Source organism: Pristiophorus japonicus, chromosome 5 (assembly GCF_044704955.1).
Source record: "Pristiophorus japonicus isolate sPriJap1 chromosome 5, sPriJap1.hap1, whole genome shotgun sequence".
In the NCBI taxonomy this organism is placed as follows: domain Eukaryota; kingdom Metazoa; phylum Chordata; class Chondrichthyes; family Pristiophoridae; genus Pristiophorus; species Pristiophorus japonicus.
In genome coordinates this window covers 293869758-293888651 of record NC_091981.1, presented here as the reverse complement: position 1 = coordinate 293888651, position 18894 = coordinate 293869758, and the positions used below count along the sequence as shown (strand labels likewise).

The following is an 18894-nucleotide window of genomic DNA, read 5'->3' as shown; positions in this document are numbered from 1 at the left end:
GACTATCTGTCCCACCTGTGACAGGAACTGTGGTTCTCGTATTGGACTGTACAGCCACCACAGGACTCATTTTTAGAGGGACTGCCTATCATGATGATAGAACATACCATTGGCATCCTTAGACAACACTTCCATTGCCTACACCGCTGTGGAGGAGCCCTGCAATACTCACCAGAACGTGTCTCAAGACTCGTTGTGGTCTGCCACATGATCCACAACCTCGCAATATGGCATCCAGCTGAGGAGGAGCAGTAGGATGATGAGGAGAGAAGGGTGGAAGAAATGGGGAAGGAGGAGGAGGAGGCAGAAGAACAGGAAGCGGAAGGGAAGAGGCAATCCAGAGAGCCCCTTTCTGCTCCGGCTGTCCAAGAGCGAATGATCCAGCTGCTGCTTCAGTGAATACAAACCCAATTCCACATTCACCAACAGTCCCACACCTTACCTTCCCTCTGTACTGACCATCACAGCTTCCTCTAGCCCACAATACTGAAATGAACACCACCACACAACAAACATTCTAATCCACTTAAAACATCAATCCATCCAATATTACAGAAAAAAGTCAACTAATTATCTTGTACATTCCCTTAATGCCTTTGCCTGACCTAGTGCTCCTACCACGTGCTCCCCCAGTAACTGCAGCATGGCTGGTAGAAGGTTGCTGAGCTTCAGTGGGGGAGGCTGCAGATCGCCTTGCAGGAGGTCCTCGAGTCGCTCTGGGCCTAGAAGGCCCGGCTGTAGAATGTACCACGTCAGCATGGGCAGCAGCAGTGTGGACTGGCTGGCTGACAGTGGAAGTGGTAGTGGTGGGGGGGCAAAATTACAGGACAAATGGGAATCTGTTCAACCTTTGCCGCCTCCAGGCCAGATCCAAAGACGTCCCATCCTCTGTCATTGAATTACAGTACGCAGACGCAGAGTGTGTCTGCACACACTCGGAGGCCGAACTCCAAGCTATCGTCAACACCTTCACCGAGGCGTACGAGAGCATGGGCATAAACGAAAGATCCGTAAGACAAAGGTCCTCTACCAACCTGCCCCTGCCACATTGCAGTTCCCCCTCGGTTTTCAAGATCCATGATGAGGCCTTGGACAACGTGGACCATACCTCGGGAGCCTACTGTCAGCAAGGGCAGACATCAACGATGAGGTCCAACACCACCTTCAGTGTGCCAGTGCAGCCTTCGGTCGCCTGAGGAAGAGAGTGTTTGAAGACCAGGACCTCAAAGCCAGCATCAAGTTCATGGCCGACAGAGCAGTAGTAATACCTGCCCTCCTATATGGCTCAGAGACATGGACTATGTAAAGCAGGCACTTCAAAACACTGGAGAAGTAGCACCAGCGTTGCCTCCGCAAGATCCTGCAAATCCATTGGCAGGATAGACGCACCAACGTCAGTGTTCTCGCTCAGGCCAACATCCCCAGCATCGAGGAATTGACCACGTTCAATCAGTTCCGTTGGACGGGCCACATCGTCCGCAGGCCTGACACGAGACTCCCAAAACAAGCGCTGTACTTGGAGCTTAGACATGGCAAGCGAGCCACAGGTGGGCAGAGGAAACGCTTCAAGGACACCCTCAAAGCCTCAGTGAAAAAAGTGCAACATCCGCATCGACACCTGGGAATCCCTGGCCCAAGACTGCCCAAAGTGGAGGAAAAGCATCCGGGAAGGCGCTGAACACCTCGAGTCTCTTCGCTAAGAGCAAGCTGAAGCCAAGTGTCGACAGCGGAAGGAGCACGCGGCAATCCAGGCACCCGACCCACCCGTTCCTCCAAACACCGTCCGCCCCACCTGTGACAGAGACTGTAGGTTCCGCATTGGACTCTTCAATCACCTGAGGACTCAGTTTTAGTGTGGAAGCAAGTCATCCTTGACTCCGAGGGACTGCCTAAGAAGAGAAGATTTATTCAAAAGGATTGGTTACTGGACTGGTAATCCAAAGGCCTGGGTTAATGATCCAGAGACATCAATTCACAATCCCACCACGACAGCAGCAGAATCTAAATATGGTTCATTAAATAAATCTGGAATTTAGAAAAAAGCTAGTACCAGTAATGATGACAATGTAACTACCAATTATCGTAAAAGCACATCTGGTTCACTAATTCCCTTTAGGAAAGGAAATCTGCCGTACTGACCCAGACAGGCTTATATGTGACACCAGTCCCACAACTGTGGTTGTCTCTTAACAGCCCTCTGGAATGGCCCAGCATGTCACTCAGTTGTGTAAGGCAGTTCGTCTTCTCAAGGACAATTAGGGATGGGCAATAAATGCTGACCTTGCCAGCATCACCCACATCCCGTGAATAAATAAAGAAAATGGAGGAAATGGAGGTCAACAATGAAATGAGCATCTATGGGAAAGATGAAGTTCAGTGAACACTTTCTGTGTACGTTATTCCCCCATCTCATTTAAAAAAAAAGAATCGGCGTATCGCCTCTTATTATCTTTCAAGAATATGTTCAGCGTCTCTTGCACTTGTGACTGCTTAACTAATTGGAGTTTTACAATTTGTGACTCCTGTGTTGGACCAAATGGAGCCCTGAGCCTTATAGACCAGGAAGATCCTAAGTTAATTGCCAGAATGTGCTGAGTTCGCTGATAACATCTAAATTGACCTGAGCATTCCTGAGCTAGAGAGGTTAAGACAAAATGAGGCTGAATAACGAGCTGCTAATTGGCTATCCCCAGTTTATCGTGACTGCACAGGACAAATTTCATCCCTGAAGTGTCCTAACGTGACACTCTTGTACCAATGCACTCTCAGACTCAGTCCAAGTATCAGTTCAGAATTGAAGGCTGCATTTGTGCCGACTCACCTGCACCCTGTCTCTGACTGTCCTGATCTGCTGCTGCTACCATGAGACAGAGAATGAAATTCAGTTTAAATCATGACAATTAATCAAAGTGCTATCAACATTCAATACAAACATAGGTAGGAATTGTCATGTATCTTACATTATTATATATAACTGTATCCTAACATGCTATACATGACTGTAATAAGATATGACCTGTAACCACCAGCATACCTTACCACCAGGGGTGCACTTGCAAGAGACAGGTATATAAGGACAGGTCTCAGGCAAGTGCAGCATTCCAGAGCTGTGAAATAAAGGTGCAGGTCCAGAGTGACCTTGAATTCACTATATGCCTCGTGTGAATCTGTACTGAGGGGACAGGACTTTACAGGAATTGTACCTCCCGGGGGATACGGCCTAGTGAGCGGCCAGCCTGTCTGGGAGCGTCAGCGGGTAACCTGGCTGCTTTTAACAGTCAGGTATCATTAGCATTTGCGCCTGCATCCACCAGACAAAACGGCAGCTTGTTCTAGAGATCTACTATTGTCTTGGAAATGAGCAACATCCTGAGGTCTAACCTAGATCGAATGAGCCCTGCACAACTTGATTTTGTGAACTCTGGTGCTGCCTAACCTATTTAATTGAAATAAACTGTCAGCTGGAACATCGTCTGTTCGCTTCTTATATTATTAATCTCAATCAGATCCCCCCGAAGTCTACGCTGCTCTAAAGTATAGAGTCCCAACTTCTTTTTAGCCTATCTTGATAACTAAGATGCTTTAGACTTGGAATTAGTCTAATGTCCCTCTTCTGCACCCTTTCTTGAGCCTCAATATCAACCGGCATGTGAGGAGACCAAAACTGGACACAGTGGCCCCAATTTTCGTCCCGCGGTGAAAACGGCGCACCTCCGAGCTGGGCGCCTGTTTTTCGCGCCGAAAACTGTGCCTAAAAAAAAGTCCGATATTCTCGAGCTCCTTGGAGCTCGATGTCTGCTTGGCGCGGCGCGCTCTTCACAGCAGGGGGCGGAGCCTAACACTCGCGCCGATTTTCTAAGTAGCAGGGGGCGGGTACAATTTAAATTAGCCTTCGTGGTGCCGGCAACCCTGCGCGTGCGCGTTGGAGCGTGCGCGCACGCGCAGTCTCATACAAACATTGGCACTCGGCCATTTTTTTAAATACTGCAGAAAAAGTGAAGATTTGTTTCTTGGACCCCTGCAAAGGCTTGTAATTTAATTTTTTTTGATATTTCTGTGTGTGAGGGAGTGCTTTTAGCAGCACTGCTGAATAAATCACCTAGTGAAATCAGTGAGTTCAGCTTTTCACTGCTAAACTTGCAGAACCGGTGCTGCATTGGTGCATGCAAATTAAGGACTGTGTGTTTGGAGAAATAAGAGTGTCAATTCAACTTTGCAATGGATCAACGTCCACCAAGAACAAAGAATTTCTTGCATGAGGAAGTTGAGATATTAGTCAACGTAATTGAGCAGAGATGGCAGGAGCTAGATACCAGCAACAGAGGTCGCATAAAAGTGCCACCAAAAGAAAAGAAGAAACGCTGGAACCAAGTTGCAGAAGATTACTGCGCAGTGGTGCATACCAGGAGATCTAGAAGTCAGTGTAAAAAGAAATGGCACGACCTTGGTCAAGTAGTTAGTGTAAGTAATATTTCCCATTTTTAATTTAATCGTAATTGTAACCTGGCTATCTGTATGTCCCACCTTGCAGACTGACACACTCTGTAAAAAGTTATATTTTATTTTTTGCAGAAGAAATTGGCCCACAACAAAAGGGAGGCAACTCGGACAGGAGGAGGTGTGCCCAATCTGCATCCGCTGACACCCTTGGAACAGAGGGGAGCTGCTATGATGAGTCGTACATGGAGAAAAGCAATCGGTACAGCACAAGCTGGGCCCGCAGGCGAGGAAGAGGGCAAGTCCTGAAAATGCATCATGGCCCTTTAAATCAACCTGCTGCCTGGCCTGCTATGTGTGAGAGTACTCATGCCACCCACCCTGCCCCCTCCCTTGCTGTTAAGCATTTGACTGTTCTGATGTATTTTGCAGAACATGATGATGATGATGATGATGCTGCTGCTGCTGCCAACCCTGAGGATCCTGAGGGTACAGAACAAGAACCAGTACAACCAGCTGCGGACGATCCAGACTGGATGATGGCAGCAATGACTGAAATGTCTGCAGGAGAGAGCTTCCAATTTAATGTTTATGAGCCCCCATCAAGGGGCATCAGAGTTTCAACCCCTAGCATAGGTCTTGGTTCCACCTTCCATGGTTTCGCTTCCGATGTTGCGGGTCCCAGTGGTGCTGCTGGTATAATGCAGCATTCTACAGTCAGTGCACTACCGTCCCAGCCTGTGCCTCCCTCTCGCATAGGTTCTGGTTCCACCTACTATGGTTTTGATTCCAACGCTTCGGGTCCCAGTGTTGCTGCTGATATCATGGAGCAGTTTACACCCATTCGTCCAACATCCCAGCCCACGGCTCGCACTCGAGTGCTGTCATCTGGAACACCGAGCGTCCTACCGTTCCAGCCCGAGTCTCTCCCTCTAGTTCTGCCGTCTGGAACACAGAGCGTCCCACAGTCCCAGCCTGCGCCTCCCTGTGTAGTGGTGCCGCTTGCAACACCGAGCATCCCACCGTCCGTGCCCACGCCTCCCAGTGTAGTGGTGCCACGAGGCAGACCCAGGCAGAGGAGAAGGAGATTGGAGACACACTCTCCTGAGATGCAGCGTGCAACAGATGCGACTCAGATTGTGGCATTGGGTATGGAGACCAATGAGCTTACCCGATCACTCATCGGTGGCGTCAGTGCTGTAGGTGAAGAGTTGACGGTCCTGACGGGAGAAATAGCAGTAATGACACGGGAACTTAGGGAGGGAATGTCCGAGGGAGTGCAATCGACGGCACAGGCCATCAGGGAGGGCATGCAAGTGTTGGCACAGGCCGTCAGGATGGGCCTGGTTGAGGTAGCTGCTGCAATAAGGGCGCACAGCCCAGCCAATCAAATGACACCCCCATGAGGAAGTGAACATTCACTGAGATATGGATGAGACATGGTTGCAGCCTTTCTTTGCTGCTTTTGTTCTTGTTCTTGATGTAGCTGTAGTAGCGTTTTTCAAATTGAAATTGTTTTGTAAGTTTTGTAACTTTACAACTTATAAGGGATCTTATGATTTTTAAGTGATCTTACAGTGTAAATGCTCTCACATTTTTTTGTATCTTATTTAATTTTGCACCTAAAAAGTGATCCTGAAGTTTAAGTGTTCTTCAGAGTGTAAGATTTTTCACAATGAAACTGTTTTGTAAGTTTTGTAACTTTACAACATATAAGTGATCTCAGAGTTTTCAAGTGATCTTATAGTGTAAATGCTCTCACATTCTGTAAATTATTTAATTTTGCATCTAAAAAGTGATCTTGAAGTGTAAGTGATCTTAGAGTGTAAAATCTTTCACATAGAAAGTGTTTTGTAACTTTTGTGACTTTACAAGTTTATAAGTGATCTTAAAGTTTTTAAGTGATCTTCAAGAGTCATATTAAAAAGTATAGTTTGATACAATAAATATTTTATTAGAGTGACGTTAACTTTTCAATAAAATATTTTTTCATTAAAACTATTTCATGTTCCATTAACACAACACAACGTAGAAACAACTGCAAAGAATAAACATGTCCATATGCAAAAGTGGTCGCAGAGCCCTCAGACATCAGTAGTTGAAGTTGGACGGCCCTCCTCCGACCTCGTGCTTCGGCATCAGGCACTTGCATGCTTTCCTGATTGTCGTTATCATCCACATCCTGGTCTTCCGTAATACTATCATCATGCACTGGACCCTCACGTCGGTCTTCGGGTTCCACTACCAGCTCCTGCTGCCTCATGATGGCTAAGTTATGAAGCATGCAGCACACAACAGTGAAGTGACCGACAATCTGAGGAGAGTATAGCAACTGTCCTCCGGAATGGTCCAGGCATCGGAATCGCTGTTTCAATATGCCAATGGTCCTCTCAATGATGCTGCGCGTCGCAATGTGCGCCATGTTGTATTTACGGTCAGCTTCTGTCCGTGTCACGCGTATGGGCGTCATGAGCCAGGTGGCCAGGCCGTACCCTTTGTCTCCCAGTAGCCAGCTCTGCCCTTCTGGCTGCTGCTCAAACATGTCAGATAGAACGCTGTCGCGTAGGATGAACGCATCGTGGGTGCTGCCAGGGTATCTCGCATCGACTGACATGATGCACTGCTTGTCGTCACACACGAACTGCACAGAGATAGAGTGGAAACCTTTCCTATTCCTCGGTACTGCTCAGATTCCTCCACAGGTGCTCGCAAGGCTATGTGGGTACAATCAATGCAGCCCTGTACCTTTGGGAAGCCGGCAATCCTGGAGAAGCCCACAGCCCTCTCATGGATCGCTTGTGCGGTCATTGGGAAATTGATGAAGTCATTCCTTCGCGCATAAAGTGCAGCTGTGACCTGGTAAACGCAGGCATGTATTGCACGTTGAGAGATGGCACACACATCTCCAGTTGTAGCTTGAAACGATCCCGAGGCATAGAAAGAAAGTGCAGCTGTTACCTTCACTGCAACAGACAGGGCAGTTGTCCTTCTGCTTCGGGGCTGCAAATCTGCTCTCACCATATCACAGATCTCAGTGACAACTTCTCTGCGAAAACGCAGCCTTTTCACACAATCAGCCTCGCTCATGTCCAGGTACGAGCGCATGGTTCGATATTGTCGACGTGGGTAAGGTCTCCTGCCCATCAACCTACGGGCTACGACGTTCCTGGTGCGGTGAGCTCGAATCAATTCTCTCCTATGCAGTGAATTGATGGCAAACCATTGCATAATACGTGGTGTTGACAATTCTGCAAATTTAAGTATAAAACTGTCGATGTGGCTGCCTCTCCCTGTCCAAATGGCCTCAGTCCCCCTCACAGCTCGAAGGCTGCTGCTGTATCTTCGGCTGCCGTCGAGCCACTGATGCCGCCCCTAAAGCGTGGCCGAATGGCCTCAAGCACCTTAAAGAGCTGCGTGTGTCAGGTGTTGATTCTTCGGCTGCCGGCCAGCCACTGACGCCGCTGATATCCTATGGCCGAATGGCCTCACGTCGGTCCGCTGCTGATTCTTCGGCTGCTGGCCAGCCACTGACGCCGCTGATATCTCATGGCCGAATGGCCTTGGGTCCATCCGGTGTTGCTTCTTCGCGGCAGAATGAAGGCCTGCCTCAAGCACTGCAGCTCAGCTCGAAGCTTGCTGCCGCTGCCATCGAGACACTGACGCCACACCCCTGCCTGTCTCCAACATGAAAGGCCTGCCTGAAGCACAGTAGCTCGAAGGCTGATGCTATTTCACACAGGTAGGAACATGGTTTATTTAATCTTTTCTTTGCTTATAAATTTTTATTCAGGTTGGATTTATTTGTATAATATTTGTATAAGTATAACTAAGGATTGATTGTAGAATTTAATGACTTCCCTTCCCCCCCCCTCCCCCCCACCTTGTTCCCTGCGCCTAATTTGTAACCTACGCCTGATTTTCTAAAGTGTAGACAAGGTTTTTTCGAGCGTACAAAAATCTTCACTTACTCGATTCTAAGTTAGTTTGGAGTAAGTTTTCACTCACGAAACTTTGAAATCAGGTGTAAGTGGCCAGACACGCCCCCTTTTGAAAAAAAAATTCTGTTCCAAAGTGAAACTGTTCCAACTGACTAGAACTGGAGCAAACTAAATGTCGAGAATTCCGATTTCTAAGATACTCCGTTCTACACCAGTTGCTCCTAAAAATCAGGAGCAAATCATGTGGAAACTCGGGGCCAATATTCCAAGTGCAGCCTGACTAAGGTCTTGTACAAGGACAAAACAGTACGCCTCATCTTATACTCAATTGTCCTATGGATACACCCCAACACCCTATTTGCTCTGGCTATCATAGCATGGAATTGCTCATGTGCCTTTAGGATTTATGCACTAGAATGTCCAAAATCTCATTCTATTTCCAGCATCTTTAATAACTTTCCCTGAAGGATGTATGAATGTTGAGCATTTGCCCTACCCACATGCAAAACATTGCACTAATCTAAGTTATACATTATTTTCCAGTCTTGAGCATAATCCAATACATTAAGATCTGCCTGAAACAGATGAGCATCTTCTACAATTCTAACACTCGCGCATCTCTCTCTTGCAAAACAATCATCATATCGCCTCTTAGTATTTTTCAAGCACATGTTCAGCCTTTCTTGTACTAGTGATTGACTGCCTAACCAATTGGAGTATTACATTTCGTGACTCCTGTGATAGACCAAATGCAGCACTGTGCCTTACAGAGCAGGCAGATCACAAGTTAATCCCTGGGCTGTGCTGACTTAGCTGATAACATCGAACATCTCTACATTGACCGTAACATTCATGTGCTAGAGAGGAAAAAACAAAATGAAGCGGAGAGTAAAACCAGCTGCTGATTGACAATGCAGACATTATAGTTGTTAAGGCTGAGATAAACATAGTAGCTAAGATAAACATAGTGCGAGAGGAAGTATTAAGGGATTTAGCATCTTTGAAAGTAGATAAATCGCCAGGCTTAGATGAAATGTATCCTAGGCTGGGAAGCAAGGGAGGAAATAGCAGAGGCTCTGACCATCATTTTTCAATCTTCTCTGGCTACAGGCGTGGTGCTGGAGGACAGGAGAACTGCTAACGTTGTGCCATTGTTTAAAAAGGGAGAAAGGGATAGACCGAATAATCACAGGCCAGTCAGCCTAACCTCAGTGGTGGACAAATTGTTGAAAAAAATTCTCAGGGGCCGTATTAACCATCATTTCGAAAGGCACGAATTAATCAAGGACAATCAGCATGGATTTAAGGGAAGGACGTGTCTGATTAACTTGATTGAACATTTTGAGGTGGTAACAATGAAGTTTGTGCGTTTGATGTAGTGCACATGGATTTTAGCAAGGCTTTTGACAAAGTCCCACATGGCAGACTAGTCAGAAATGTAAAAGCCCATGGGATCCAAGAGAAAGTGGCAAGTTGGATCCAAAATTGGCTGAGTGGCAGGAAGCAAAGAGTAATGGTCGATGGATGTTTTATGATGGGAAAGTTGTTTCCAGTGGGGTTCCGCTTTTGCGTTTGCTTTTTGTGTTATATATTAATTATTTAGACTCCAATGTAGGGGACATGATTAAAACATTTCCAGATGATACAAAAATTGTCCATGTGGTTGATAGTGAGGAAGAAAGCTGTAGACTGCAGAAAGATATCAATGTGCTGGTCAGATGAGCAGAAAAGTGACAAATGGAATTCAATCGGGAGAAGTGTGAGGTAATGTATTTGAGGAGGGCTAACAAGGCAAAGGAATATACAATAAATGAGAGGAAATTGAGTTGTGTAGTGGGACATAGGGACCTTGGAGTGCATGTACACAGATCCCTGAAGTAAGCAAGACAGGTAGATATGGTAAACATAGAAACATAGAAAATAGGTGCAGGAGTAGGCCATTCGACCCTTCGAGCCTGTACCACCATTCAATAAAGTCATGGCTGATAATTCACCTCAGTACCCCTTTCCTGCTTTCTCTCCATAACCCTTGATCCCCTTAGCCGTAAGGGCCATATCTAGCTCGCTCTTGAATATATCCAATGAATTGGCATCAACAACTCTCTGCGGCAGGGAATTCCACAGGTTAACAACTCTCTGAGTGAAGAAGTTTCTCCTCATCTCAGTCCTAAATGGCCTACCCCTTATCCTAAGACTGTGTCCCCTGGTTCTGGACTTCCCCAACATCGGTAACATTCTACCTGCATCTAACCTGTCCCGTCCCATCAGAATCTTACATGTTTCTATGAGATCCCCTCTCATCCTTCTAAACACCAATGTATAAAGGCCCAGTTGATCCAGTCGCTCCTCATATGTCAGTCCTGCCATCCCGGGAATCAGTCTGGTGAACCTTCGCTGCACTCCCTCAATAGCAAGAACGTCAGATGAGGAGACCAAAACCGAACACAATATTCCAGATGAGGCCTCAACAAGGCCCTGTACAACTGCAGTAAGACCTCCCTGCTCCTATACTCAAATCCCCGAGCTATGAAGGCCAACATAGCATTTGCCTTCTTTACCGCCTGCTGTACCTGTATGCCAACTTTCAAAGACTGATGAACCATGACACCCAGGTCTCGTTGCACTTCTCCGTTTCCTAACCTGCCGCCATTCAGATAATATTCTGTCTTCGCGTTTTTGCCCCCAAAGTGGATAACCTCACATTTATCCACATTATACCGCATCTGCCATGCATTTGCCCACTCATCTAACCTGTCCAAGTTACCCTGCAGCCTCATAGCATCCTCCTCACAGCTCACACCGCCACTCAGTTTAGTGTCATCTGCAAACTTGGAGATATTACACTCAATTCCTTCATCCAAATCATTGATATATATTGTAACGAGCTGGGGTCCCAGCACTGAGCCCTGCGGCACTCCACTAGTCACTGCCTGCCATTCTGAAAAGGACCCGTTTATCCCGACTCTCTGCTTCCTGTCTGCCAACCAGTTCTCTATCCACGTCAATATATTACCCCCAATACCATGTGCTTTGATTTTGCACACTAATCTCTTGTGTGGGACCTTGTCAAAAGCCTTTTGAGATTCCAAATACACCACATCCACTGGTTCTCCCTTGTCCACTCTGCTAGTTACATCCTCAAAAAATTCCAGAAGATTTATCAAGCATGATTTCCCCTTCATAAATCCATGCTGACTTGGACCGATCATGTCACTGCTTTCCAAATGCGCTGCTATTTCATCTTTAATAATTGATTCCAACATTTTCCCCACTACTGATGTCAGGCTAACCGGTCTATAATAACCCGCTTTCTCTCCCCCTCCCTTTTTAAAAAGTGATGTTACATTAGCTACCCTCCAGTCCACAGGAACTGATCTAGAGTTAATAGACTGTTGGAAAATGATCACCAATGCATCCACTATTTCTATGACCACTTCCTTAAATACTCTGGGATGCAGGCTATCAGGCCCCAGGGATTTATCGGCCTTCAATCCCATCAATTTCCCGAACACAATTTCCCGCCTAATAAAGATATCCTTCAGTTCTTCCTTCTCACTAGACCCTCGGTCCCCTAGTACTTCCGGATGGTTATTTGTGTCTTCCTTCGTGAAAAAAGAACCAAAAGTATTTGTTCAAGTGGTCTGCCATTTCTTTGTTCCCCATTATAAATTCACCTGAATCCGACTGCAAGGGACCTACGTTTGTCTTCACTAATCTTTTTCCCTTCACATATCTATAGAAGCTTTTGCAGTCAGGTTTTACGTTCCCGGCAAGCTTCTTCTCGTACTCTATTTTCCCCCTCTTAATTAAACCCTTTGTCCTCCTTCTCCTGAATTCTAAATTTCTCCCAGTCCTCAGGTCTGTTGCTTTTTCTGGCCAATTAAAATGTCTCTTCCTTGGATTTAACACTATCCGTAATTTCCCTTGTTAGCCACGGTTGAGCCACCTTCCCCATTTTATTTTTACTCCAGACAGGGATGTACAATTGCTGAAGTTCATCCATGTGATCTTTAAATGTTTGCCATTGCCTATCCATTGTCAATCCTTTAAGTATCATTTGCCAGTCTATTCTAGCCAATTCACGCCTCAACCCATCGAAGTTACCTTTCCTTTAGTTCAGGACCCTAGTTTCCGAATTAACTGTGTCACTCTCCATCCTGATAAAGAATTCTACCATGTTATGGTCACTCTTCTCCAAGGGGCCTCGTACAACAAGATTGCTAATTAGTCCTTTCTCATTACTCTTCATTCAGTCTAGAATGGCCAGCTCCCGAGTTGGTTCCTCGACATATTGGTCTCGAAAACTATCCCTAATACAGTCCAGGAAATCCTCCTCCACTGCATTGCTACCAGTTTGATTAGCCCAATCAATATGTCGATTAAAGTCGCCCATGTTAACTGCTATACCTTTATTGCATGCATCCCTAATTTCTTGTTTGATGCTGTCCCCAACCTTACTACTACTGTTTGGTGGCCTGTACACAATTTCCACGAGCATTTTCTGCCCTTTAGTATTCCATAGCTCCACCCATACCGATTCCACATCATCCAAGCTAATGTCCTTTCTTACTATTGCATTAATTTCCTCTTTAACCAGAAATGCCACCCCGCCTCCTTTTCCTTTCTGTCTATCCTTTCTAAATGTTGAACACCCCTGGATGTTGAGTACTTGGTCACTCTGAAGCCATGTCTCCGTGATGCCAATTACATCATACCCGTTAACTGCAATCTGCGCCCACCTCATTCCGAATACTCCTCGCATTGAGGCACAGAGCCTTCAGGCTTGTCTTTCTAACACAATTTGCCCCTTTAGAATTTTGCTGTAATGTGGCCCTTTTTGCTTTTTGCCTTAGGTTTCTCTGCCCTCCACTTTTACTTTTCTTCTTTCTATCTTTTGCTTCTGCCCCCATTGTACTTCCCTCTGTCTCCCTGCAGAGGTTCCCATCCCCCTGCCTTATTAGTTTAACTCCTCCCCAACAGCACTCGCAAACACTCCCCCGAGGACATTGGTTCCGGTTCTGCCCAGGTGCAGACCGTCCGGTTTGTACTGGTCCCACCTCCCGCAGAACCGGTTCCAATGTCCCTGGAATTTGAATCCCTCCCTTGTGCACCACTGCTCAAGCCACGCATTCATCTGAGCTATCCTGCGATTCCTACTGTGACTAGCACATGGCACTGGTAGCAATCCTGAGATTACTACTTTTGAGGTCCTACTTTTTAATTTAGCTCCTAGCTCCCTAAATTCGTCTCGTAGGACCTCGTCCCATTTTTTATCTATATCGTTGGTACCTATATGCACCATGACAACTGGCTGTTCACCCTCCCTTTTCAGTAGTTAAGAAGGCATACGGAATATTTTCCTTTATTAGCCGAGGCATAGAATACAAGAGGAGGGAGGTTATGAATGACCTGTATAAAACATTCATGAGGCAACAGCTCGAGTACAGTTACTAGGGACCTAGATAGAGTGGATAGGAAGCACTTATTTCCCTTAGCAGAGAGGGGCATAGCTTTGAATTAACAGATTTAAGAGGGAAGTTGAGAACTTTTTTCATCCAGAGGGTGGTGTGGGCCTGGAACTCACTGCCTGAAAGGGTGGTTGAGGTAGAAAAACTGATTACATTTAAGAAGTATTTGGATATGCACTTGAAGCGTCGTTCATTCATCGCCGCTGGGCCAAAATTCTGGAACTCTCTCCCTGACAGCACTGTGGAAGTTCCCTCACCACAAGAACTGCAGCGGTTCAAGAAGGTGGCACACTACCACCTTCTCAATGGGCAACTGGAATGGATAATAAATGCTGGCCTTGCCAGAGACGCCTAACAGCCCAGGGACGAATAAAAAAAGTCTACAAGGCTATGGAGCAAGAGCTGGAAAATGGGATTAGGTTGGTTAGCTCTTTTTTGGCCAGCACAGACACTATGGGTCAACTGGCCTCCTTCTGTGCAGTAAATTTCTGTCATTCTATGACACTCTTGTACCAATGCACTTACAGACTCAGTCCAAGTATCAGTCTAGAATTGAAGGCTGCATTTGTGCCGACTTACTTTTATCCTGAAGACACGGATCTAGAGCTGCAGGTCCTCCCGCTGCAATGAGACGGAGAATGGAATTCAGTTTAAAACATGACAATTAATTAACGTGCTATCAACATGCAATAGGAACACAGATAGTGATTGTACCTCCCGAGGGAAAGCGGCCTAGCAAGTGGCCAGACTGTCTGGCAACCAGAAATCTGGCAGATTTTACTGGTTAGGCATCTTTAGCATTCCACTGGCTGATTTCCCGTTCAAAGGGAGCGTAAAGCAGCGGAACTTCTGGCGGTCCAAAGTTAGTGCAGGGAGTGCAGTGTATGAATAAAGAGTCTGACCAGATGCTGTGAGCTCAAAGTAAAGTGTGACCTTGATCTCCAGAGTGCCTCTCCAGTCTGTGAGGCCTCCTTAAGTACAGGTGCTCCCAAGGGATTGTGGGATCCCTTGGGACTCCAGTGGATGAGCCCTCTGGTGGTTAAACAAGGTATTTACAGGTTTACATATATAACAACACTCCCCCACCAAAGTCAATAGTGTAACTATTTACAAGGTGAATCGATCTGGGGCCTTTCTTTCCCTGGTTGATCGTCTCGGTGCAAATGCTGGTTTTGGTTTGTCGTTTGTTGGGCCCTCGCTGGGCTGCTGTGCAGCTGGCCTTGCTGGGCTGCCTGGCGTGGTGAGTCCTGCTGGGCTGCTGCGGGTGATGGGTTCTGCTTCGTGATCAACCGCTGTGTCGGTTGCCACTGGTGTGTGTGTCGGGGGGATCAAAAAAGGTAGGGTCTAACGTGGGTTGCTCTGGATAGTCCGTGAATCTGAGTTTGGTTTGGTCCAAGTGTTTCCTGTAGATGAGTCCATTTGAAAGTTTAACCTGAAACACCCTACTCCCCTTTTTGGCCACGACAGTGCCAGGAAGCCACTTGGGACCTTGTCCATAGTTCAACACAAATACAGGATCATTAATCTCAATTTCGCGTGACATATTTGCGCTATCATGACATGTACTTTGTTGAAGCCGCCTGCTCTCTACCTGTTCATGTGGACTAACGAGAGTCTTGTCTTAAGTGCCCTTTTCATGAGCAGTTCAGCGGGTGGAATCCCAGTGAGTGAGTGGGGTCTTGTGCAGTAACTAAGCAGGACTCGGGATAGGCGAGTCTGCAGTGAGCCTTCAGTTACCCTCTTCAAGCTCTGCTTGATTGTTTGCACTGCTCTCTCTGCCTGACCATTGGATGCTGGTTTGAACGGGGCAGATATGACATGTTTGATCCCATTGCGGGTCATGAACTCTTTGAACTCAGCACTAGTGAAATACGGCCCATTGTCACTCACAAGGATATCAGGCAGGCCGTGCATGGCAAACATAGTCCGCAGGCTTTCAGTGATAGCAGCGGACGTGCTTGCCAACATTATCTCACATTCATTTGGAGTACGCATCTACAACCACTAGAAACATTTTTCCTAAGAACGGTCCTGCATAGTCAATATGGACCCTAGACCATGGTTTGGAGGGCCAAGACCATAAACTTAGTGGCGCCTCCCTGGGTGCATTGCTTAACTGTGAACATTTACATTTGTTACAGTTGTGTACGCAGGACTCTAAGTCCACATCGATACTGGGCCACCACACGTGGGATCTGGCAATCACTTTCATCATTACAATGCCTGGGTGCGTACTGTGGAGATCACTAATGAAAGTGTCCCTGCCCTTCTTTGGTACCACGACCCGATTACCCCACAGGAGGCAGTCTGCCTGTAAAGACATATCATCTTGCGCCGCTGGTGCGGCTTTACTTCTTCCTGCATTTCTAACGGGACACTGGACCAACTCCCGTGAAGCACACAGTCGTTTACTAAGGACAGTAAGGGGTCCTGGCTCATCCAGGTTCTAATCTGTCGGGCGGTAACAGGTGATTGCTCACTCTCAAATGCTTCCAATACCATAACTAAATCTGTGGGCTGTGCCATCTCCACCCCCGTGGTGGGCAATGGCAGCCTACTGAGAGCATCGGCACAATTTTCTGTGCCTGGCCTGTGGCGGATGGCGTAGTTGTATGCGGACAACGTGAGCGCCCATCTCTGGATGCGGGCCGATGCATTCGTATTTATCCCCTTGCTTTCTGAAAAGAGGAATATCAGTGGCTGATGGTCAGTTTCCAATTCAAATTTGAGCGCAAACAGATATTGATGCATTTTCTTTACCCCATAAACACACGCTAACGCGTCTTTTTCAATCATGCTGTAGGCTCTCTCAACCTTAGACAGACTTCTGGATGCATAAGCAACCGGTTACAATTACCCAGATTCATTAGCTTGCTGCAATACACACCCGACACCGTATGATGACGTATCACATGCTCGTACCAAACGCTTACATGGATCATACAACACAAGCGAGTTGTTTGAGCAGAACAGTTTTCTAGCTTTTACAGAGGCATTTTCTTGGCTTTTACCCCATACCCATTCGTCTGCTTTATGCAGTAAAGCGTGCAGTGGTTCGAACAGTGTGCTTAGACCCAGTAAGAAGATACCAAAGTAGTTTAGGAGTCCGAGAAACGACAGCAGCTCCGTCATGTTCTGTGGTCTCGCTGCGTTCTTGATTGCCTCAGTCTTTGAAGCGGTGGGCCTGATGCCGTCCGCCGCGATTCTTCTCCCCAGGAACTCCGCATCAGGCGCCAGAAAAACGCACTTCGAGCGTTTTAACCTGAGCCCCACGCGATTGAGGTGACTAAGAACCTCCTCCAGGTTCTGCAGATGCTGAACGGTGTCCCGACCTGTAACCAAGCTGTCGTCCTGGAAGACCAGGGTGCACAGGACAGACTTCAGTAAGCTTTCCATGTTTCTCTGGAATATCGCCGCAGCTGATCAAACCCCAAACGGGCATCTATTGCAAATGAAGAGACCTTTGTGCGTGTTGATGCAGGTGAGGCCCTTCGATGATTCCTGCAGCTCCTGCGTCATGTAGGCCGAGGTCAAGTCCAGCTTTGTAAACGTCTTTCCTCCCGCCAGCATTGCAAATACGTCGTCTGCCTTTGGTAGTGGGTTTTGATAGTTACTTTGTAATCACCACAGATTCTGATGGTGCCGTCTCCCTTGAGGACTGGAACAATCGGACTGGCCCACTCGTTGAATTCGATCGGCGAAATGATGCCCTCTCGTTGCAGCCAGTCCAGCTTGATCTCCACCCTTTCTCTCATCATGTTCGGTACTGCTCTCGCCTTGTGATAGAAACATAGAAAATAGGTGCAGGAGTAGGCCATTCGGCCCTTCGAGCCTGCACCACCATTCAATAAGATCATGGCTGACCATTCCTTCAGTACCCCTTTCGTGCTTTCTCTCCATACCCCTTGATCCCCTTAACCGTAAGGGCCATATCTAACTCCCTCTTGAATATATCCAATGAACTAGCATCAACAACTCTCTGTGGCAGGGAATTCCATAGGTCAACAACTCTCTGAGTGAAGAAGTTTCTCCTCATCTCAGTCCTAAATGGCCTACCCCTTATCCTAAGACTATGTCCCCTGGTTCTGGACTTCCCCAACATTGAGAACATTCTTCCCGCATCTAACCTGTCCAGTCCCGTCAGAATCTTATATGTTTCTATGAGATCCTCTCTCATCCTTCTAAACGCCAGTGAATAAACGCCCAGTTGATCCAGTCTCTCCTCATAAGACAGCCCAGCCATCCCTGGAATAAGTCTGGTGAACCTTCGCTGCACTCCCTTAATAGCAAGAACGTCCTTCCTCAGACTAGGAGACCAAAACTGAACACAATATTCCAGGTGAGGCCTCACTGAGGCCCTGTACAACTACAGTAAGATCTCCCTGCTCCTATATTCAAATCCCCTAGCTATGAAGGCCAACATACCATTTGCCTTCTTTACCGCCTGCTGTACCTGTATGCCCACTTTCAGTGATTGATGAACCATGACACCCAGGTCTCGTTGCACCTCCCCTTTTTCTAGTCTGCCGCCATTCAGATAATATTCTGCCTTCGTGTTTTTGCCCCCAAAATGGATAACCTCACATTTATCCACATTATACTGCATCTGACATGTATTTGCCCACTCACCTAATCTTTCCAAGTCACCCTGCAGCCTCTTAGCGTCCTCCTCACAGCTCACACCGCCACCCAGTTTAGTGTTACCTGCAAACTTGGAGATATTACACTCTATTCCTTCATCCAAATCGTTAATGTATATTGGAAAGAGCTGGGGTCCCAGCATTGAGCCCTGCGGCACCCCACTCGTAACTGCCTGCTATTCTGAAAAGGATCCGTTTATCCCGACTCTGTTTCCTGTCTGCCAACCAGTTGTCTATCCACGTCAGTACATTACCCCCAATATCATGCGCTTTGATTTTGTACACCAATCTCTTGTGTGGGACCTTGTCAAAAGCCTTTTGAAAGTCCAAACATCCACTGGTTCTCCCTTGTCTACTCTACTAGTTACATCCTCAAAAAATTCCAGAAGATTCCTCAAGCATGATTTCCCT

The 18894-nt window shown here is 46.9% G+C and overlaps 1 protein-coding gene across 15 annotated transcripts in view; it reads right to left on the bottom strand.

The window, feature by feature from the left end:
* Positions 1 to 18894, bottom strand: part of LOC139264759 (speriolin-like) — a 395630-nt gene that overhangs the window by 41408 nt on the left and 335328 nt on the right. For 13 of the 15 annotated variants that reach the window (XM_070881830.1, XM_070881833.1, XM_070881832.1 and 10 more), the window contains 2 exons: positions 14423 to 14464; positions 2822 to 2857 (listed from right to left, as the gene is read on the bottom strand). In XM_070881830.1, the coding sequence (XP_070737931.1) occupies positions 2822 to 2857; positions 14423 to 14464 (78 nt within the window). The remainder of the gene's footprint in view (positions 1 to 2821; positions 2858 to 14422; positions 14465 to 18894) is intronic. The other 2 variants (XM_070881831.1, XM_070881834.1) reach the window with 2 other exon arrangements.